Here is a 24,439-nt window from a genome sequence, read left to right as displayed (position 1 = left end):
CATGCCCCAGCAGGGGGCGCAGTGGCACTTATCAGCATAGGAACTGTGACGGGCCACAATGCTTCCATGCTGGCCTTCGGATTCTTCTAGCAAGTTCAGGGCTCAGGGTCTTTGCACTTTTTATCTCTTACGCCTAGATGATTCTTGTCTCAGCTTTTTCCAAGGCTCTGTCACTCTCTCCCTTGATTCAGATTACTGCTCAAATGTCTCCTTTTGAAGTTTCTTTTGCCACCCTCTCTAAAGAATCATCTCTGTCACCAGTGACCACTATTGGACATTATACATCACTTCTCAACCTTTTTGGTCTTAGGATCTCTGCATCTGCTTAAAAATTATTATGGAACCTAAAGAGCTTATGTTAGGTGGCTTACACCTTTCAAAATTCACCATATCAGAAATTAAAATGGAAGTTTAAAAATATTTTTGTTCACTGAAAAACAGCAATAATAATTCCATTATATGTTAACATAAATAACTGATGAAAAGTACCTATATTATCCCAAACAAGATAATTGCAAGAAGAGTGATATTGTTATGTATTTTTGTATGTGTCTTTTATTAATAGAAGATAGCTTATTACAATCTGTCATTGTTTTGGCAAAAGTTTATGAAGAAGATCTAGCCTTACAAAGGTGGGTGGAAAAGGAAGGGTAATTTTAATAGCCTTTTCATGTAATTGTGGATATTCTGTTTTAATATCACACCAAGACTCAATACGCGATCATTTCTTAACTGCTGATTATTGTGTGGTCCTTGTACCCTGGGCGTAATAGTGTGAGCTGCTCTTAACTTACAGGTCAGACGGCTGCTTTTTTTTCCCTTTCTTTTTTAATTTTTGTAAATGTTTACTCATTTTTGAGAGAAAGGGAGAGACAGAGAGGGAGAGATAAAGTGTGAGCAGGGGAGGGGCAGAGAAGGAGCAAGATACAGAATCTGAAGCAGGCTCCAGACTGCAAGCTGTCAGCACAGAGCCTGATGTGGGGCTCAAACTCATGAACTATGAGATCATGACCTGAGCCAAAGTTGAATGCTTAACCAACTAAGCCACCCAGGTGCCCTGGCTACTTTCTTTTTTTTCTTAAGAAAAGGTTGGTCCCTGACATTTGAAATTATCGTTTCCATAAAAGTAGAATAAGACATGCAAGTCATTATTTTCATTATATTTTCAATTAACCCTTAAAAAAAAATCACCTAATCTCAAAAGATTACAGAAGCTCCTTCTAAACCAAACACCAATTTCTCATGTGCCCAAAAATTGGAACACTTTTTCCTTGGTAGGTTCACACTTCATATTATGGTTACTTTTTTTGAGGTGGGAAGTGAAATGTTAGGTTAATGACTTCTAACATAATTCCTTGATAAATATTTATTGAAATATCTAATGTTATAGTGCTTTTATTCATTTTTTCCAATCCTGTTTATATGTTCACTACCTTATTTGAATAAGTGAGTAAAGAACCATGCAGAAATATCCTTGAGCTGGTACAGGAATTGAGTTAAACATTCAGGTCTACAGATATGTGCAGTACGTTAGGCATCCACTTTATCTACTTGTTCAGAATGTTTCAACATCATCGATCTATAATTTCGTGTTTATCTCTTTAAGATCCACACAGGTTTACAACACCAAATAATCTGGCCCTGTCAGCCCAGCTGCGTCCCTCTGGATGAAAAACTCCTGCCCCAGCTTCTAAAAGAAGCAGGCTACACTACCCATATGGTCGGAAAATGGCACCTGGGAATGTACCGGAAAGAATGTCTTCCAACCCGCCGAGGATTTGATACTTACTTTGGTAATGGAAATGCACATGTTTCTTTTACAACCTAGACTAGCTGCAGCCATCTCATAAAACACACCCAAGTGTAATCACATAGCTGGAAACTTGAACACAGAATGAATCATTCAGCATTGCCGTGGGGCAACTTTCTAATGCCACCTCCAGAAACCTGGCTCTCTGCTCAGCTCGTGGTGGGCAGCAGTCCACAGGGAGGCACTTACCTTTGCCAGAGTATTAAATGCCATGTTGGGGCCTTGAAAGAGTTTGCTACATCCACATCTGAGACCACTGTACTCTAGAGAACCTTATTACCAAAAGGGGATACACTTGCTTTTTAAAAAAATTCCAGGGGTGGCTGGGTGCCTCAGTTAAGCATCCGACTTCGGCTCTGCTCATGATCTCACGGTTTGTGAGTTTGAGCCCCACATCAGGCTCAGTGCTGACAGCTCAGAGCCTGGAGCCTGCTTCGGATTATGTGTCTCTCTCTCTTTGTGCCCATCTCCCACTCACGCTCTGTTTCTCTCTCTCAAAAATAAATAAGCATTAAAAATAATTAAAAATAAAACAATTCCAGGCAAAACCCAACACAAGAATATTTCCTTCACAAAGTTTCACACTATCTTTTTCTCTCCATGGGCTGTCCCAAAGATTTTTTTTCTGGCGACTGTGGAGGAGACTCCATTGGCATCCTTCTCCCCTTCTGTGAGGTCTGTTTTTGAAATCACTAGATTGGGGAAGACCAATCAAAAAAATAAATAACAAATAGTAATAGGAAGGTTAATAAGAAATCAGAAGTATTTTATGGACTGGATAGCTGATAAAAATGTGAAACCCAAAGTTAGTTTTAAAACTCACCCTCTTTTAACCTGTTACAAGCTGTGTCTTAATTAACAGCCTATTAATCTTACCAGTGGCTATGTATCTTTCTGACGAGTTCTTTTCATCTCGTGCTGTCTGGCGGTTTAGCTCCGTACTTCTCTCATTTGTCTCTTCGTTTATTTACAATCTATCACATCCAAAAAGGAACACACTGAACATAAAAAGTTTAAAAATAAATAGAATAGGGGTGCTTGGGTGCCTCAGTAAGTTGAGTGTCTGACTCTTGATTTCGGCTCAGGTCATGATCTCACTGTCTTGGTCGAGCCCCGTGTCAGGCTCCATGCTGAGTGTGAACTTGCTTGGGATTCTCCTTCTCTCCTTCTGCCCCTCTCCTCTGCTCATGTTCTCTCTCTCTCTCTTTCTAAAATAAGGTTAAAAATAGAATAAAATAAAATAAAATAAAATAAAATAAAATAAAATAAAAATGAGGGTGAGTAGAAAAAGATGGAATCGCAGCATGTCACCAACTCACAAAAAAACTTCCTGGCTGTAGGTGAACTTCACATTGAACTCTGCAACTTTAGATTTCTTATGTCTAAAAAAAAAAAAAATAATAAAGGAGATGGTTGTAAGAGTTGCATTATTTATAAGATAAATGGAAGCCAGATGTTCAGGAAGAGTAAAGCATTTTCTGGCTCTTAGACCTGAGAAATTTCTCCTTTGGGAAAAGGTGAGGTGGACAACATCGTCAAAAACAGCATTTTAGTAATATAGTGGTGGTTTTCTTGTACGTGTTTCTTGAAACATTCCTTTTTATTCAAGATAGGGCAAGAGTGCCAACCGTGCATTTTGATGATTATATAGAGCCCAAACAATGCAGTCGAAGCACACAGCTCTGTTGTGCCATGTTGGATCTGGGGTTAAAGTTGAGATGCAGGGATATCAGGCATGAGGCTGTATGCGCCTTGCTCCCATACAAGTTCTCTAGACATTGCTAATTAATCATGGCATTCTTTCTTGATGAAGCTGGATATATCCTCAGCATCCTGAAATAACGGTTAAAGTCAGACTTGGGTGTCAGACCTCTGTCATTTTCGAAATTCTAGAGGAAGAAACAGCCTGTATATCCTTTGACAATTTTTACTCAGGCCTTTGCTGAAAGATGGGTTAATACCTATACTCTGGCAAGAGAAAGGACTACAGGTTTTTAAATTTTTTTTTTACTAAAAGCCAAGTCATGTATTTAAAAATTCAATTGTACAGAAGAAAATCATATCCTTTTATGAGAATTGGGAAGCCTGAGGATTCAGATGAACAAATAGCCCACATTCATATGGATTTGTAGATAGGAGGGTTTAATGACTATACAGTTGTTATCACTGTTATGACTTTGATGTTAAGTTAAAAAACTAGTCAGATAATTGTGGGGCTGGTTGCACAACTCTGAATACCTTAAAAACCATTGAATTGTAAACTTTAAATGCGTGACTTAGATGGTATATGAATCATATTTCAATAAAACTGTTAAATAAAAAAGTCAGAGGGTTAGTTGTTCAAAATATATTTTCTGGGGCACCTGGGTGGCTACGTCAGTTAAGTGTTGGACTCTTGATTTTGGCTCAGGTCATGATTTCGTAGTTTGTAGGTTTGAGCCCCATATTGGGTTCTGCGCTGACAGCGTGGAGCCTGCTTGGGATTCTCTGTCTCCTTCTCTCTCTGCCCCTCCCTGCTCGCATTCTCTCTTCTCTCTCAAAAACAAATAAATATAAAGAAAAGTATTTTCTGATTTTTCCCAAAAAAGCATAGGTTGCCATCTTCTTTAGGCTCAGCATGTAAGTTCAAATCTGTGAATCACTGTTGTGATAAAAGCTGTATATGATTGTCATATGGTTGTTGGGTATCAGTCTGGCCAAGTATGTAAATAAATAGTTCTATTCCTGGAAATATCCTATTTGTAATATCTTTTTAATATTTATAGTTCATATATCTTTTAATCAAATATATGCTATGCTTATATTCTCCTAAGTAGTAGAAAACATTTAACGTTTACACAGAAATAACCTGAAGTGATTTCCTCAAGCTCTAATACCCAGGAGTTATTAAAAATCTCAGCTAGAACTCCAGTTTCCTGACCTCTCTAATTATCCATATAAGGGCTAAAATTTCTTTTGTGGATACATTTCTTTCTCTACTATATATTAATTAACAAACATATTGGATTTCCCTTTCTCTTACATACATCAGGAGAAAAGATTACTATTTAAAAGGTGTTCTTAACACCGAAGGTATTCATTGTATTCAGGACTTTGAATTTATTGAATCATGGAAAAGGAGGAAATTAATTAAAAATGAATTCATTTTTTAATGTAAAGTGTGTAAGGCTTTTGATTGTGATTATAGAGAATGTTCAGGACTGGGGAAAGGGCTAGACCAATTTTATCAACCTCATTTTAAGGTTAATAAGCATTGTTTGTTAGGAGATGGCTCAGAGCTTATTTCTTTTTAATGGTTGTATTGAAGTGTATTTCACACACCATATAATTCACCCAACTAAAACGTGTGCAATTTATTGATTTTTAATAAATTCACAGGTGGTGCCGCTGTCATCCAATCCAATTGCAGAATATTTTCATCACCCCAAACAGAAACCCCATCCCTATTAGCAGTCACTCCCCATTTTCCCCCACCAGCCCTAGGCAACTGCCGACACACTTTTTGCGTCTATAGATTTGCCTATTCTGGACATTTCATATAAATGGAATCATACAATATGCATGATTTTAATATTTTAGGAAAATAGAGAACATTTTCAGAAACAGCGATTCATTGAGAAAACCCATTTCTTTTCATGTTTAAATCCAAATCTTGAGATAGGCAGTTGGTACCATTCAAGTTTGGGGCAAAACTGAGATTGCTGTAGGTAGAAAAATCTACTTTCTTGCACCACATTAATTTGATCTTTTGGCTCTGTTAAATTATGTCTAGAGCTTCTGTTTGGAAAGGTTTGTATCATTCACCAGTGGGTGTCAGCATCTGACTAAAGATGATTCTGCCTAGAGCTGCTTCTATAAATAACCTTGAAGCCAGTCTCCCAAGGTCAATATCAACATTATTTGAATCCTGTGTTCATTTATGTGATCACCTCAGAGTACAAATTTGTAAGAAATCACATTAACCGTATGCTATTTTTGCCGTTAGATAGCTTTAAAAGATTAAGATTTTGTCACCTTTACTGAATTTGAGAGTTACATGACAGAGCCTTATGTTCTGAAGACTTGCCTGAAGAATGGTTTTGATTTTTTTTTTTGTAACATTTTAATGCCTCCTGCTAACACATATAGAGATGTTAAGAAGTGGTGCTCTGATTAGCCTTGTCATTTGATTAGCCTTGTCATGGGTAATCAATTGCACTAGGCAATTAAAGTCTGAAACATTAGTTTGTTTAACAAGTTTTATGCTATGCTGACTACTTTCATCTCCCATTCTTGTTGTAGGATATCTCTTAGGTAGTGAAGATTACTATTCCCATGAGCGCTGTGCATTAATTGACAGTCTGAATGTCACACGATGTGCTCTTGATTTTCGAGATGGGGAACAGGTTGCAACAGGATATAAAAATATGTATTCGACAAACATATTTACTGAAAGAGCTACAGCCCTCATAACTAGCCATCCACCCGAGAAGGTAAGTCTTGCTTCTTTGTTAATATCAAAATTGTGTTTAAGGTAGCATCTCTTCAGGTGAATATAGAAAAAGGCTGCTTGTTTAGGAAAAAAAATTCGTTCTAGGGATTTTTCAAATTTTGGAGTATACTGGAATCAGCCCGGGAAAGCTTGATAAAAATAGAAATTCCTAGAGCCCATCTCTAAGAGACTCATTCTTTGGGTCTGGGGAAAATCTGTACATCAGCATTTTAAAGAAACTCATCAAGGGTAATTCTGATGCCAAATGGGTCCCCAGATCACACTTTGAGGAACACTGTGTCTACAGTGTTTTAGTAGAAATATAGTTTTATTATTTTGGTGTATTTTGTGCATGTGCTATAAGCAATTAGTACATTGACTTTTTTTTAAATTTTTTTTTAACGTTTATTTATTTTTGAGACAGAGAGAGACAGAGCATGAACAGGGGAGGGGCAGAGAGAGAGGGAGACACAGAATCTGAAACAGGCTCCAGGCTCTGAGCTGTCAGCACAGAGCCCGACGCGGGGCTCGAACTCACGGACCGTGAGATCATGACCTGAGCCGAAGTCGGACGCTTAACCGACCAAGCCACCCAGGCGCCCTGACATTGACTTTTTTTAAGTGATAGGCTTGTGTACAAAGATGAGGCTATATTATGGCAAATTTCCTGTTGCGAGATCAACAAGCTTTAGGTTCAGGGCAAGTCCTCTTAACTTTGTATTTTAGGTATTCTAGATATTTTGCATTCCTATGTTAATTTTAGAATGAGCTGGTCAATTTCTACCAAAAAGTTCCTGCTTGGATTTGGATTTCATTGAATCTGTAGACCAACTTCATGAGAATGAGTATCTTAACAACATTAAATCTTTCATTCCCTAAACATGGTATACTGATGAGCCTGGTTTTTACATTTAATACACTGAAGTCACTGTGTATGTCACATAATAGAATCTTTTGATTTATTTAAAGGTAAAAATAGAGTCAGAATTGCCTTAAAAACTATTTTTGTTGTTGTTGTTGTTAATCTAGAGTTAGCTTCAGAAGCTAAATTCTCTGAATATACCTTTAAAATTGGGTCACATATTCGTGTTGTCAGATACTGGGCCCAAAATGTGGCTTCATTAAGAACTGCATTAGAGGGGCGCCTGGGTGGCGCAGTCGGTTAAGCGTCCGACTTCAGCCAGGTCACGATCTCGCGGTCCGTGAGTCCAAGCCCCGCGTCAGGTTCTGGGCTGATGGCTCGGAGCCTGGAGCCTGTTTCCGATTCTGTGTCTCCCTCTCTCTCTGCCCCTCCCCCGTTCATGCTCTGTCTCTCTCTGTCCCAAAAATAAATAAAAACGTTGAAAAAAAAATTAAAAAAAAAAAAGAACTGCATTAGGACACTGATGAAATTAGTCCTTCAATAAGACCCTGACGTAGCAAATTCCAGAATGTGCAGTATTATCTGGTGCTTCCAATTTTCTCCAGTTTTCCTCTTTGGCAACTGAATGTCCTCAGGGTAGATCACAATTTGGATTTCATTTTATATATCTGTTCAGATGTGGTACTTGGCCACTGACTCCCTTTTTGACATAGTTTCTTCTTGGCTAAACCTTTACCTATTCTAAGTGTTGGGGGTCTTACCTGGAAACTCTCCTCAGTTTTGCCCTGCTTGGGCTTTTTATCACTCTTACATGCTGACCAGTTTGGAGTGACTGTGCTAGCTATGGAACATGTAGGATCAGAACATTTGCTCCCATATGTGGACATATGTGAGTCCTAAATCTAGATCTGAACCAATATTCAGAGATGTGGAAAGATAACTGCTAGGTAATTGGCTTAGGTTCTCAGTTTTCCTCTGTATGCTTGGTGTTTTATTTTTTTAATTTATTTATTAAAAAAATTTTTTTTAACATTTATTTATTATTGAGAGACAGAGACAGAGTATGAGCATGGAAAGGACAGAGGGAGAGGAGGAGACACAGCATCTGAAGCAGGCTCCAGGCTCCGAGCTGCCAGCACAGAGCCCGACTCGGGGCTCAAACTCGCAGACCGTGAGATCATGACCTGAGTGGAAGTCTGACGCTTAACCAACTGAGCCACACAGGCGTCCCTGCTTGGTGTTTTATAGATAGTGCTAAAAACCCAAACAATAAGATAAAGTCTTAAGGGAATTATGGTTCTTACCTTGCCCTTTGAGGTAGGCACTGTTTTACAGATATAAGCAAACAAGTTAAGTTAACTTGTTCAAGGTCACAGAGCTACTGAGAGTCAGAATCAGAATTGAAACCTGCACTGACTCCAGAGCTAAATGCATTCAACAATCTTCCCTAGTTCACAGCTAATATCCAAGATCAAAGAATATTAACTCAACTGTGTGATTCAGCTTGGTGATTCCAGTCTTGACAGTGTATTGGGCTCATCTGGAAAGGTTGTAATAAACCCCAGTAACAAATATTATGATTTATTGGCGGTGGGGGGTGTGTGTGTACCACTGGTATTTAATTACCCCTCTGCTCCCACCTCCCACCAGTGATTCTGATGTGCAGTCACAATAATTGATTCCCTTCAAACACAGAGGGGCAAGCTCAAGCCAGCTGCCTTTTACAGGCTTACAATATAACACTGCCTTAATCATGCAACCACTATAATATGCCTACAGCAAAAATTAGTTCCCATTAGGCAACAATAGAGTATTCTCTCACAGTGCCCCTAACATTAAGCGGATAAGAGGAAGCAGCTGGGTGAAATAGTTCCTTGTGGGTGGCCTGCCTTATCTGGTGTGGCGTGGAAAGCACAGGAACTGAGGGAAATGAGGCCCGAAGAGCTCACAAGCTATCCAAACTTGTGTTATTAATATAGTGCTGCTCAGAGGTAGCATTACGGAAATTACCAGATGAGAGAATGCTCATTTTCCTACAGTGTCTGAAATATTCTGAAGCAGTGTCCAGCATTCCCAACATCCTCAAGATAAAGTTTCAAGCATGGACATAAATGAATGAAATAGTCAATACTGAGTGACAGTCCCAGAATGTTTGTTCGAGACAGCTAATGTGGATGTTTACATTTTCAATTCTCAGTAAAATGATGAATCACATAGTTCCAGGAGCTGCGCTTTTCATCATTTTATCCCAATGGTGAATCTAATTCTGTGCCAGTTTCTTAGGTGTTATATATAGACTGCAACATAGGCCACTTGTCCTAAGGTGGAAATCATTAAAGAAATACACATGAAGTATCCACAAGCCATCTTAAAAATGTGCCTATTTTAAAGAGCACTTGAGGGGAAAAGAGCATATGGAGCTGCTTTGTCACAGAAACACAGTTGGTGCTGGTTTCAGGGAGAGACTGCTAATAACCACTGCACATGTGTTGGGAAGGAATGTCTTTTTTTCTACAGGGTCATTCCTTTAGTACTAACACTGCAGTGTAAAAGTAACATGTCTATAAACTATCTTTCAGTTAAAAATAGCCCCCCTCAACACTTTGCAGAATAAAAATAAAAGTTTTCTCATAAATCTAACCTACTAGAAGCTTCTTAAAGAAAATGTGAATTTCTAGTGGTAGACACTTTTCCATGACACCAGTTGGACAGAAGTGTCTTAATTTGAAAGTCAACAATAGAATAACAATTGAAAAAAATTTTTTAACCTTTATTTATTTTTGAGAGAGAGAGAAACAGAACCTGAGAACGGGAGGGCAGAGAGAGAGACACACACACAGGATCGGGAGCAGGCACCAGGCTCTGAGCTGTCAGAACAGAGCCCGATGTGGGGCTCGAACTCACGAGCTGTAAGATCATGACCTGAGCCAAAGTCTGATGCTCAACTGACTTAACCACCCAGGAGCCCCAATAGAATAACAGTTTACAAGTGCATCATATTTTTTAAAATTTGTACTTTAGATTAGGAAAATCTACTAAAGAAATGAAAGTGAAGCTTTCTTCTTCACTGAAATCAGGTTTCTTAGCATGGTGAGGATATTTGGAGTATGTATCTTAGGAGTCGTATGGCATAATAAGAAAGGGAAAAGAACCCTCAGCATCTTATCAACATGCTAATAACTTTAGGTAATAATGTCATACTTTTATGTAATACTTAAACATTTGGTCATGATTCACATCTAGGATTTTGTTTTATATTCTTAAGAAGCCTGAAAGGGTTATAGTTAGGGTTGGTGTAAAGGTGACAGCTGTAACTGGCTTGGTCGGAGCAGAGATCAGGACCCAAGAAAGAGAAAGGGAGAGATCAAAACTCAGCTCCAGGACTACAGTGCTTTGAATCATGTCTTTAAGGTCAGAATGGGCCCATGGGTCTCCAAAGGCCCAGGCATGATGAGAACTCAAGTCAGTAGACGGCACAGTAAAACTGAGGCCATCCCCAGGATGGCGACTGCTTGCTTTAGGCTATCAGTGAGCTCAGCCCACATAGGCAGGTATGGGGAAATTGACTATGTCTGTTCACTGCCAGGGGTCTTCGAACAAGCGGCTGCAGGCAGGGTCCTGATTGTGATTGGACAACCCTAGAGCCCTAGTTAATTATCTTTTCCACTAGGCTATTGTGTAGTACAAAGAAGAGTACTCTATGAATTTTTTTTTTCATTTAAAAATAGTATTGAAATGTTACGCACCTAGCCTTTTGGGGGAATGAGTTGTTTCATGGATAAAGTTCACCTTGTGAGCACTGAAACTTTTTTTTTTGAATGTTTACAACATTGGCTGGAACTACTCTCAATTGTGTTGCATCTGGCCTCACCTTATTAAAGGAGTGGCCCTCTACACCATTTTGCCTCCTCCTGGTGAACCAGAGACATGTTGATGTGTGTGTATGTCTGCCCATACACTGTATGGCCCTAGATTACTGCTGGTGAAATGGGAAAAAAAAAAAGAGAACTTACTTTGTTCGAGGAACACTTTTATCTATACTTGTAAGTGATTAGGATGTGGTTGGGAGGTAGTGCGAGATCTTTGCCTGGCCTGTGACAGTCACAGGCCTCATCCTCAGAGGAAGTTTTTTACTCCCTCTTCTTAGCTTATGCTCCTTCTGTTTGAACTAACAGAAGCCTGACCACTGGAAAAATGGGGGAATTGCTGCCGTTTTATGACTTTGAGCCCTCAACGGTGATGGTCATATCTTTAGCCCCCTAAGGAATAATTGTGGGAAAGATTTTCAGGTGATGTTTTGCTGTGAGTAGAATGATTTCCATACTGAATATTTATAAGACTAATGATGGTCCAAGAATCGTTACTTCCGCCCCCTGATGTGTTCTTAAGAACTCTTCCCTACACCCTCCCTGGCTGTCACTTCTAGAGGTCACTTGCTGGCTGGGGATAACCTGCCCCCTGTCCTTTTTCCTTCCCAATGTGGATGGGTTGCCATGTTGCTGGTAACGACCTGATCGAGAGCATGGTCTCCTTGAGCAGTGAGCCCCTTCTCTCATCTCTCCAGCCCTGCCCAGAGAATCTAGACCAGGGTCACAAACTCTGGTGTTTACAGGGGCCAGGCTGCTAACCTGAATAAGTGAAGCCACTCAGAACAGTGGGGAAGCTGTAGAAATTGGAGCGCACTTGGGAGTAGGGCCTCTATTTCACGCTCCAGCCATTTGTTACCAGATGGAGCGTGGGCATGGAGTTGTTGGAGTTCTGATTTTTCAAGGAAATTTTTTTAAAAACCACAGAGTTTTATGTGATATTTCCTGATTTTAAAAACTTTATGTGGGCTGCAAATTGTTGTAGTCTTCCAATTTTAATCCTGTTCTCATCCAGACCATGGCTGATGGCTGGGGTTGGTCTGATCTAATGCTAAAGACCCAGACAGCTTTTCCAACAGCAGACCCTCATACCACACTGTGAGGTCATCGATGTCCCTGCACATCTGTTCCCCTCCAGACGTCTCAGCCCAGGCTCCTTCCTCACCACCTGGGCAGGGCATGTCCCGGGGTTCTCTTCACTGTGGTCTGGGAGAACTCAGAAGTTTCGGTGTATGTGTGCCTGGAGTAGAAAGTGTGCGTATTGAGGGGGAGTGGAGGCAGAGCTCAAGCAGTGTCAAAGATTTGAGCGTTGGCCTTTGGAGTTGCAATTTGGAATGTTTTTCCATAGAAGTAATGTACAAATGAAGCATAGGTTGTACATTATCATAGGCATCTTTCACTACCTCACTTCCTTCGTTAAATAGGTCTTAATGTGATGATTTCAGTATTTAACAGCTGTGTTTAACATTTTGACTTCGGGGAAAAGGTGTTTCTAAGTTCCAAGGATCTGAACTAAAAAATTTGGGTGTCTTTTTGAGTTCCATATGTGTATATTTCTTAGGCTATCCAGTAAGTTGTATAATATAGAATTTTTAAAAATTTATCAACAGTAATGAAGAATGAAATATGAGCCCCCTTCCCAGTCTGCTTTGTAACTTTTCCCCATTCATTTATGAGATTGAAATGCCTCAAATACTTTAACAGAATTGTATTATTATTCTTGGGTTGAACAGTTGTTGTCTCTTTGTTTTCAACTCATCAAGGAATTCTGTAGGAGCACAAAGAAGAGAGTGCTTTCAGAAAGGTTTATTAAAAAAGGAGAGGCTGACCTAGAATACCGCTAATGTCAAATGCTATAAATTGGTGTAAAAGGTAAACTAGAATGAGTGTATCACACTCCTTAGTTTCCAGGAATTAAATTGGCCGTATGTTTGATCTTAGATCAAAGACTAGCCAGGAATGGTGTTCACTTGTTTTCTCTTATGAAAAATCCTGAGCTCTCTCTTAAAAGGTGGGAACTTGTTTACTGGCTAAAGCAAAAAGCTAACGCATCTATTGATACATCTCTGCACCATAATAGTGGAGATTCCAATAGGAAATTGCTCTGCAATTAATATGAACATGGACAAATCATACAACCTTTCTGAGCCTCAGTTAACGTATCTGTGAAATGGGTGTAACATAGGCTGGATTTGAGTATTACATGAGACAGAATATGTAAATCAGTATCATAATGTCTAGCACATAGACAACATTTCATATATAGTTGTTATTATTGGTATTATTATTATTTGTTTAGATCAGAGTCTTCTAGGTCATTTTAGAACTCAAGCTTTTATTTTGAATTTTTTGTCTGGTGTCTTTTGTTGCATTTTTAACATCTTTATTGATGTTAATATTTCACATACCATAAAATTCACCCAATTAAAGTATACATTTCAATAGTAAATGCACAGAGATGTGCAAACATCATGACAATCTGAAGTTAAAACATTTTCATCATTCCAAAAAGAAACCTCATACCTATTAGCAATCACTCCCCATTCCTCTCCCCCCCACCCCCACTCCCTACAGCTCCTGGCATCTTTTGAGTATCTTTTCAGGTGCTTATTGGCCATTTGCATGTCTTCTTTGAAGAAATGTCCATTCATTTTTTGCCCATCTTCTAATAGGTTAATTGCCTTTTATTATTGAGTTGTAAGAGTTTTCTGTATATTCGGGGTACAAGTCCTTTATCAGATGTATGATTTACAAATATTTTCAAGCCATTCTGTGGGTTGTCTTAATATTACTTTTATTGACTGATAAATCTGGACTTCTGTCTCTGTATTTAATGTTTCCATGCCCTCTCAACTGATTTGCACAAACTTTCTTTCCAGCCTCTGTTTCTCTACCTTGCTCTTCAGTCTGTCCACGAACCCCTTCAGGTCCCTGAGGAGTACCTGAAACCCTACGACTTTATCCAAGATAAGAATAGGCATTACTATGCAGGAATGGTGTCTCTTATGGATGAAGCAGTGGGAAATGTCACAGCAGCCTTAAAAAGCCACGGGCTCTGGAACAACACGGTGTTCATCTTCTCCACAGGTAAGTCTGTCAATAGGAAAATCGTCTCTTGGCAAAGCCGAGGACATGGTGTTCGATAAATGGAATGAAGACAAATTGGAGCATTTAGCAGTACCTTATTAAAATAAATGTTAACTGCAAGAACGGAGACATGATAATAATGGGTAGAAAAATGGGTCTAAGGAAAGAATTATGGGTCTTCCCCCTCTTCCTTCAGATGTCAAAATATTCTGGGAGAATGCTTGAAAGCAAGCTCTCACCACCTGAGTAAGTATGAGCGGACATCACTCATATGCAGGGCAGCTGGGTACTGGATTCCTGGAGTGGCTTGTTCTCAGGCGGTCTCTCCAGCCTGGGCATCCTCTGTGAATAGAACTTCTGACAAGAGCAGTTCTGTATCAGTGTAGAGACAGATTGTGGCATTAAGAAGACAGATTAGAAATGGAGCCATTTAAATCTAGGCTAAAGTCTCCAAGTATGGATTTTTTTTTTTGTATTAAGATTGTTTTCTGACAATAAAATTCATACATGTTGATTGCAGAAAAAAAAAAGGTTTTTGAAAATAGTTTTCATTATGGCAATGCTTTTCTGATTCCTCATCTGCTATATATGTGATTTTTCCTCCCTCTTCTTAGACATGGTTTTCTAAAATTTCCCTACAATGTGCTATTGTAATAGATCTTGGTTTGTCCATCATGCTGAGTACTCAGAGAGCACTTTGTATCTGAAAGTGAAGATGCTTTTTTTATGGGAAGTTTTCTTGTATTATTTATTTCAGAATTTTTTGGCCCTTCAGCCTACCTTTCTCCTATTCTTTCTTTATAAAACTCCTGTTATTTCGATATTGGATCAATACTCTAATTTTCTTAGTTTTTTTTTCTCTGCTATTTTCTTTATTTTTCTTCTACTATTTGGGAAATTTCCTTATCATTATTTTGTAACCTTTTCTATTAAATGCGTTGCAGCCACCACATTTTTTAAATCATTAAGAACTCTTTCTTATTTTCTGATAATTCCTGTTTTATAAAGTTCTGTTTTTACTTTATATGTAATAATTTCCTTCACCAAAGCCTATGCTTTTAACTATTCATTTTATTTATTTATTTATTATTATTATTTTTTTAATATATGAAATTTATTGTCAAATTGGTTTCCATGCAACACCCAGTGCTCATCCCAAAAGGTGCCCTCCTCAATACCCATCACCCACCCTCCCCTCCCTCCCACCCCCCATCAACCCTCAGTTTGTTCTCAGTTTTTAACAGTCTCTTATGTTTTGGCTCTCTCCCACTCTAACCTCTTTTTTTTTTTTTCCTTCCTTTCCCCCATGGGTTTTATGTAGGTGTGAGTGTGTATGTAGATATGTGTATAAACCTACATATATTTGTATATGCGTATATATGTGAACCCGTACATATATTTTTAAGTTTGCTTGTACTCCCACCATTACATCTCTTCCTTCTAAGGTCATTTGTATCTTTTTTGGGCTGTCTTTCATGAAAGAGGCTTTGTTGAATCCCTGGTGATCCTTGGCTGAAACCTAAAAATTTGATTGGAAACTCCCAAGGGTGAGGACAGGACTTGTATTCTGGTGATTTTTTACTGTACAGTGACTATGTGAGGTGTGCAAAGTGACACGTTGAGGAATTAATCTGGGTATTCTATTCGCAGTTTTTTTTTTTTTACAGTTTTTTTAAAGAGCAGTTTTGTATTGCTTTTTTTTTTTTAAATCAGAGATTCCACCTTTTTTTTTTTTTTACGTTTTTATTTATTTTTGAGACAGACAGAGCATGAACGGGGGAGGGTCAGAGAGAGAGGGAGACACAGAATCTGAAACAGGCTCCAGGCTCTGAGCTGTCACCACAGAGCCCGATGCGGGGCTCGAACTGACGGACTGCGAGATCATGACCTGAGCCGAAGTCGGACGCCCAACCGACCGAGCCACCCAGGTGCCCGAGTTTTGTATTGCTTTTAACTAGGCATTGGTATTGAATCTGGCATTTATTGAGGGCTTACTATGTGTAGGACAGAGTTCAAAGTGCTTTATATGAGTTAGCTCAGTTAATCCTTACAATAGTTCTCTGGGGACTGTTATTATTCCATCATGCTGATGTGAGAACTGAAGCACAGAGAGGCCAAGTAACCTCCCCAAGGCCACACGGCCAGGCAGAGCCAGGCAGCAACCTTTTTGGCTCCACTGCAGGCTCCTGCCTCTGAGATGATGCAGATGATGACCTGGATGTTCTTATTGGACCTCATGATATAGCAGATCTTTCCCCATGGTTTGTTGCAGTATTGATCCGTTGAGGAAGCTGGGCATGGCCAGGAGTAGTGTTGTTCAGTTGCTTTAGTGCTATACAAATAGTACTCTCATTTTCGAAGTATGCCCTCCTGTGAAAAGGGTTGACCATAGGATAACATGTGTCGCCCCCTCAACCCCCCAAATTTACCCTTTTCAGAAAAAGGGGAGACATCTTATACTTGAGAGTGTTCTCAGTTTACTTTATTTTGAACAGCCTGGTAAAGCACTTTAATCAGCTCTGGAATTGAATGCTTATGGAGGTCACTAGAAAGAATCAATAAAAAAAGGAGGCCAAGGCATTTAATACCATTTAGTAATTATTCCCGGGAAATGACCTCACACTTGTAAGAACTGAAAGTTATAAGTTTATAAAACAAGCCTTTGTTGTAGAGATCTTAATTATACAATTTAAGGATAAATGATTTCTTGACATGAAAATATATATGGATTAATCTTATCATATGTAGAGAGAAAAGTGCTCAGACAGAAGTTTTCCTCTGGAAAACTTAAATATCTCAGAGTGGCTCCTGTGACAATGGATATTGCTGTCAAGTATTCATGGGAAGAGGTGTAATAATATTTTTTCATGATATGTGGCAGTTGGAAAAAGCAGTATTTGAAGATCTTTTATTATATGATTTCAAATGTGTTTACATAATTAAATTTTAAATAGTTGATCATTTCATAAACACCCACAACGTATTACTTATTCAAGTTGCCAAAAAATTTTTTTGGAAACTTTGTGATGAAATAATGGGGATTACCTTATAATAAGGCTGCCTTATATATATATTTTCAACGTTTATTTATTTTTGAGACAGAGAGAGACAGAGCATGAATGGGGGAGGGGCAGAGAGAGAGGGAGACACAGAATCGGAAGCAGGCTCCAGGCTCCGAGCCATCAGTCCAGAACCCGACGCGGGGCTCGAACTCACGGACCGTGAGATCGTGACCTGAGCTGAGGTCGGAGGCTTAACCGACTGAGCCACCCAGGCGCCCCGAGGCTGCCTTATATTTTAACACTATGGTATGTTAATGGATGAATTGATCTGGGGTCGTCTTTGCTTTTTGGGGCTAAATCCAATGTGATCATGTGTATATAAATTTTTATTAGACTGCTGAATTCAGTTTGCTAGGGTTTTATTTAGGACTTTTATATCAATTCAGAAGTGAAAGTGGGGTTGGTGGCTTCTTCTCTACCCTGTCAGTTTTGTTGTCTCAGTTGTGCTCACTTCACAAAATAATTTGGATGGTTTTTCCTTTATTTTTTTTTTTTTAATGCTCTGGAACAGGTTACAGATTGTTTGAAAGATCTCTCTGGTTCAGCTGGTCCCTGGAACCTTTTTTGGAGGATTTTTTTTTTTTTAATTTTCTCCATAGTTTAAATTTTTTGCTGAATTACATGTAGGTGTAGGTCTTTAAAATATTTAAAAATTAATTTTGCTTGAAATATATGAGCCCTTTGATCTGCATGCTGGGATTATTTTTCACTCTGGAAGTTTTCCTTGTGCATATTTTAGCTTATTGCTTTTGTTCTGCTAGATTTATTTGTCAAAAAATAGCTTCAATTAATAGGTTGAATCACTGATTCAGCTTTTTTGTCATTATTTTCAGTTTTCTGTCCCTTTTCTCAGTCTTCTGGATCTCCCCTGCAAACACCAGTTAGACATTGTTGCATCTCAGCTTCTGTTCTTTAGATTCCCCAATGTTGATTATTATTGGTTGTGTTTTTAGTTTCCTGTGGTCCTTTCTTTGCCTCAGTCACTTCCCTTTTCTTCAAAGCTCATTAGTAATAATAATGACTACTGTTTGTTAAATATTTACTGCATGCTCAGGCCCTGTTCTAGAGCCTTCCCTCTACTTTCTCATCGTTGGTCATGTTGTTAGCATTAAAGCTCAAAGCGACCTCGCAAAGTAGGTTTCTTTATCCCCATTTTGTAAGTGAAGAAACCAGAATTTAAAATGGATAAGTGATTTGTCCAAAGCTACTCTTATGGTCTGAATGTGTCTACCCAGAATTCACATGTGATGGTTAGAAGGTGGGCCTTTGGGAGGTGGTTGGGTTACAAGGAAGGGTAGAGCCCTCATGAATGGGATTTGTACTTTTATAGAAGCCACCCCAGAGAGGTCCCTAGCCTCTTCCTCCATGCGGAGACACAGCAAGAGGAAACCAGCTGTGAACCAGCAAGAGGGCCTTCACCAGGTGACCACACTGGTGCCTTGATCTTGGTCTTTCCAGCCTCCAGAACTGTGAGAAGGATATTTCTGTTTTTTCTATCTCCACACCTTCAGGACTTTACTTCAGGGGCATTTCCCAGGATACAGTGTGCCCCACTGTCAGACGCTTTTCTTCTCCTACTCATTGTTTTCTGGGACATGTGACCTGTAACTGCATATGAGAAAGGGAGGAAGTAATAATTCTCTGATCACATAAAAAATTAGTGCGGTCCCCTCCCAGGCTGCCTTCCTCCTCTTTTCAGGTAGGTGGACTGGCTCTGTGTCATGAGGCAGACAGGGTTTGCCAGCCCTCGTGTCTTCAGCCCAGCTTCTTTGGCCTTACTGATTGTGGAAATGTCTCCGAGATTCTCTTGGGTACAGCGGGTTGTCAGTCAGTCCTGGTTTCTCACATTGTGAGAAGTTTGCATCTTATTCTAACTCATCACAACATGCTATTACTCCTCGTGTTCTGTGTCTGTTATTTTAGTAGGATATCACTTAAGAGAAGCCGTGCTAGTGGCTGATAAGAAGATACCATTTTAACCTGGGCTTCTATCACCATGCTGATCTTTATAGTTGCTAAACTCCAGGAATCTTCACCGAAGTCTGACCCGGAGTAAAATGAGCTAAAATTAGAGTCAACTCTGGAGGGACTAGATCATGAGTTAAAACTAGGGAAACTGATTCTAAAGCCTTGAAGAGAAAGCGGTGATGGATCTTAACATCTTCATGCAACTATTATATATTTATATTAACTCTTAACAGAATAACCAGTTTCACTTACATATTGATGAGAGTTTGACTATAAGGAGAAACCTTACTGCACTTCTTCCTCTGGAGACTTTTTCTGTGTTCACTGACAGTTTCATTGCCTGAAGTAAAATTTAATATTGTGCTATAATAATGTGATTAAAACCCAAGGAAACAGGGCCTGGGTCTGGCTGATTTTAGAGTGGTGATTCATTTCTTCCAGATTTCCTACTTGACTTTGCTTAGCACTGCCCTACTTTGTAGGCATCAAAATACTGGGTACATCCAAACAAATAAACATTGAATCCATTAGTATAAGAAACCCTGAAATAGGGGTGCCTGGGTGGTGCAGTTGGTTAAGCATCTGACTCGTGATCTTGGCTCAGGTCATGATCTCATGGTTCGTGAGTTCAAGCCCCACATTGGGCTCTGCGCTGACAGCTCAGAGCCTGCAGCCTGCTTCTGATTCTGTGTCTCCTTCTATCTCTGTCCCTCCCCCACTTGTGCTCTGTCTCTGTCTGTCTCTCAAAAATAAATACATGTAAAAAAAAATTTTTTTTTAATAAAAAAAAGAAAAATCTTAGAGCAGACTAGGTACAGGGCAGGTGTCAAGAAGGAGACAGATAGGGAGGGGCGCCTGGGTGGCGCAGTCGGTTAAGCGTCCGACTTCAGCCAGGTCACGATCTCACGGTCCGTGAGTTCGAGCTCCGCATCAGGCTCTGGGCTGACGGCTCAGAGCCTGGAGCCTGCTTCCGATTCTGTGTCTCCCTCTCTCTCTGCCCCTCCCCCGTTCATGCTCTGTCTCTCTCTGTCCCAAAAATAAATAAACGTTGAAAAAAAAAATTAAAAAAAAAAAAAAAAAAAGAAGGAGACAGATAGGGAGAGACCAAAACAGAGAGAGAGACAGAGACAGAGACAGAGAGAGAGAGAGAGTTGATAAAAGGGAAGGGGTGTCTGGGTGGCTCAGTTGGTTAAGCGTCCAACTCTTGATCTTGGCTCAGGTCATGATCTCATGGTTGGTGAGTTCAAGCCCCACATTGGGCTCTGTGCTGATGGTGTAGAGCCTGTTTGGGATTCTGTCTTTTCTTCTCTCTGCCCCTCCCCTACTTGTGTGCTCTTGCTCTCTCTCTCTCTCAAAATAAAGAAATAAACTTAAAAAAAAAACACTGAAATAAACTAGCTTCATTTAGTGAAAGAGAGAGGCAAAGGCATATGTTTTTTAGGTTTAGATGTTTGGGAAAGCTAACTTTTTTTTCTTAAATCTCCTTTTATAATCTGAGGGTGATCCACAAAGCTTCTCATTCTTTATTGTCATTATCAGAACACTTGAGGTGGTTGTTCTTAGTTTGCCACCTGGGGACCACCTGAAGCAGTGGGGAGTTTGTTTAAAAATGCAATCTCTGAGGACATGGGTGCATGACATTGTGACTGTACTAAAATGTTGCTGAAATGGATATTTTATTTTAAGAAGAAAACATCTTTAAAAAAATTTTTTTTAATGTTTATTTATTTTTGAGAGACTGAGAGAGAGAGACAGAGGTAGAGTGTGAGCAGGGGAGGGGCAGAGAGAGAGGGAGACGCAGAATCCGAAGCAGGCTCCAGGCTCTGAGCTGTCAGCACAGAGCTCGACGTGGAACTCGAACTCCCGAGCCGGGAGATCATGACCTGTGCTGAAGTTGGATGCTTAACTGACTAAGCCACCCAGGCACTCCTGGACACTTTATTTTATTTTTTTTCCTTACCTACACATATTTTTAAACAATTTTTCAAAGTTTATTTTGAGAGAGAGACAGAGAGAGCGAGAGCGAGGCGCAGAGAGAGAGGGAGACACAGAATCCCAAGCAGGCTCTGTGTTGTCAGCGCAGAGCCTGATTCACTGCTTGAACTCATGAAATGTGAGATCATGACCTGAGCTGAAACCAAGAGTTGGTCACTCAACCAGCTGAGCCACCCAGGTGCACAATGGCCCCGTGCCCTTACTACATATAATTACAACCTTGATAGATTAATGCCACTCTTTTTACAATGTGTGATTATTCTTGCTGTTAACAAAACTGCTTGTCTCATTACAAACATAATACTCTGTTATCTTTGTACAAAGATGACCCTTCGAATCCCTCTCTGATAGGATATGATCAGCTTTCCTGCCAGTTAGTTACGTAGACTGTAGCCTCAGTTACATTATCTAGTGAATGCAGGTTGGCTGATCATTCATTTATTCACTCCGTCTCTTATTGTAGATAGAAAGATAAACAGGATGTAATGCCAGGCCTTGGGAAGCTCAGTCTAGCGAGGCAGACAAGCAAATGTATCATCATGATGCAGCGGAAGTGTGTTTTGATGCAGCCACAGTATTGTGTGTACAATGTAGGAGTGCCGACCAGAGCCAGGGATCTGGGAAGGCTTTCTGAGATTTAAAGGTTGGGAGTGAGTTGGCCCGATAAACAGTGTGCAGGTGGGAAAGGGATTGGACAGCATACTCAGCTCTGAAAGAGAAACATGAAGAAGGGCAGAGAGGAGAGAGCAGTTCTGTAGGAGGTTCAGTGGGGCTAGAGCCCAGAGTGCAGGATGGAGAACGGCCAGGGGTGAGGCTGGAGAACATGGCAGGGGAGTCCGTGCATCTGCAGGAAGGAATCTCAAAGGTACATTGAAAGCTGTAGGGAGGCATTGACAGGTTTGAAGCAGGATCAGATTTTCATTTTAAGATTGATGTGGAGCATAGTTGGAGGCAGGCATACCTTTTAGGAGGCTGTGACAGTGAAGGAGGTTGGAGGATTAGGAGGCGCTGAAGAAAGGCAGGGGAAATTGACAGTGATGAAAGGGCAGATTGAAGAAATACGCAGGAGAGCTTGGACCAGTTATCTTAAGAGTTCTTGTTACTGGGAGAGTCGATCGTTCTGTCATTCTGTGTTTTCAGACCTTTTGCCAGCGTCGGCAACAGCCTTGGATGGAGACGTCCCTTTTGTTGGCAGTGGGATGCATTTTCAGAGAGCTGGGGGAGTGGCCAGAGTGCCCACGTGGTCCCCATAGCAGTAGGTCTGTGGGTCACTTGAGACTGGGCTGGGGCTCTGCAACAGTGTTTAGAAATGTGCAGAGACGGTTGTGGTTGTCACCATGACTTGAAGGTGAAGTTGTCTGAAGGACAGGCCCCTGCGGTGCCGAGGCCAGCCACGCATGGTGGAGAAGTGTCCTGACACGGGCGTCAGCAGTGCCACCATTGAGGAACACTGCCGGGAGCCAGTTCAACAGAACGTTTCTACTTGAACAGCGCAACGTATTACAGAGCCTCAACTTTTAACATTTATTACCTGAGCTTTCACAAAATTCTATGGAATTTAGTATCTTAAACAGAGCAGTAAAGAATCTTAACGAATACCCATAAATCTCATGTCATCCTCATATATTGAATATTCTTAGAGACTGGTACTGGCAAATGGAGGACTCCTTCACAGTTCAAATGCGCTTATGCAGTTGGCACACTTATAAATATTATAGAAAGTCTGTGCCAGGAATAAAGTCATCTGACTGCTCGCATACCAATCTCACTAGGTTCTTTGAACACTTAAATCCATTTCTGACAAAGCGAACGAAAACCTGCTGAGGGGATAAGTCATACAGTGTGTCCACTCTGTCTTTCTCTTTGTAATTCTTTTTTTTTTTTTTTAAATTTTTTAATGTTTATTTATTTCTGAGACACAGACAGAGCATGAGTGAGGAGGGGCAGAGAGAGGGAGACACAGACTCCAAAGCAGGCTCCAGGCTCTGAGCTGTCAGCACAGAGCCTGACGCGGGGCTTGAACCCACAAACCGTGAGATCATGACCTGAGCCGAAATCGGTGACTCAACTGACTGAGCCACTCAGGCGCCCCTTTCTCTTTGTAATTATCCCTTTATTGAACACATCTACCACAGAGGGAAATAAGAACACATGGTTCAAAACTATGAGACTAGCATGATCTTTTCCCCAGCCAGAAGTCATTAATCCATTATACCTCTTTGGACTTGATATGTTAATGTCCATGTTCAAAGCGTGTTGGATCACCTGAAAGTATTATTAACAATAGTAATAATCATATAGATTTGTTGATTATTTTATTGAGAGAAAAATGATAACCAATACGTTTTAAAATTTATTTTTTTAACGTTTATTTATTTTTGGGACAGAGAGAGACAGAGCATGAACGGGGGAGGGGCAGAGAGAGAGGGAGACACAGAATCCGAAGCAGGCTCCAGGCTCTGAGCCATCAGCCCAGAGCCCGACGTGGGGCTTGAACTCACGGACCGTGAGATCGTGACCTGAGCTGAAGTCGGATGCTTAACCGACTGAGCCACCCAGGCGCCCCAACCAATACATTTTAAAGTCCCCCAGAACGATCTTGTGTTTGTATTCTCTGTGACAAACCATTAAACCCATAAGCTCAGAGTCTAAGGCAAAGATGCTTCTTATTCCCTAAGTTTATCGGATAGATATTCAAAGTTTTATTATACTGCTTATTATATGCTATAATATAATACTCTATTATTGACATTTGAGCTTTTTAGCTTGAAAAACATGAAGTAATCTTTATACTTAAAAAATGTTTTTTAAGTTTATTTATTTATTTTGAGAGAGGGAGAGAGAGCCAGCAAGCGTGCACAAGTGGGGGAGGGGTAGAGAGAAGGAGACACAGAATCCCAAGCAGGCTCCGCACCATCACTGCAGAGCCTGATGTGGGGCTCAGACTCACAAACTGTGAGATCATGATCTGAGCCAAGATTAAGAGTTGGAAGGCTAACCAGTTGCACCACCCAGGTGCCCCTATTTTCGTACTTCTACGAGAAGCTTTCTTTCCCTGAGTTTATGAGTAATGGAAGATGCATCGTGAACTGAGCATATTTATTGACTAAACTGCAAGAAGCTTTCCAATTGGTTTGGATTTACTTTCTCCTTATTTTTTTCATTCCATTTTTGGAGGCCACGTTTAAGATGGATCCATTTCTTATATGATACTCCTCTCCAAACTCGTTGGAGGCAAAACTCCCCGGGAAGGGGAGAGGAGTGTTAGGTGGACAGGCTGCTCTGGAGGATAAAGCAAGGTGAAAGCAGGCTCTGTAT

General features: G+C 40.2%; 1 protein-coding gene across 1 annotated transcript in view; it reads left to right on the top strand.

Annotated features, from left to right (window-relative positions):
- Positions 1-24,439, top strand: part of ARSB (arylsulfatase B) — a 170,395-nt gene that overhangs the window by 13,917 nt on the left and 132,039 nt on the right. The window contains exons 2-4 of the mRNA XM_047868110.1: positions 1,607-1,793; positions 6,092-6,282; positions 13,889-14,096. Coding sequence (XP_047724066.1) covers positions 1,607-1,793; positions 6,092-6,282; positions 13,889-14,096 — 586 coding nt within the window. The remainder of the gene's footprint in view (positions 1-1,606; positions 1,794-6,091; positions 6,283-13,888; positions 14,097-24,439) is intronic.

Source organism: Prionailurus viverrinus, chromosome A1, assembly GCF_022837055.1.
Source record: "Prionailurus viverrinus isolate Anna chromosome A1, UM_Priviv_1.0, whole genome shotgun sequence".
NCBI lineage: Eukaryota > Metazoa > Chordata > Mammalia > Carnivora > Felidae > Prionailurus > Prionailurus viverrinus.
The sequence above is the reverse complement of the archived record's forward strand: the minus strand, read 5'-3'. Positions and strand labels throughout refer to the sequence as shown.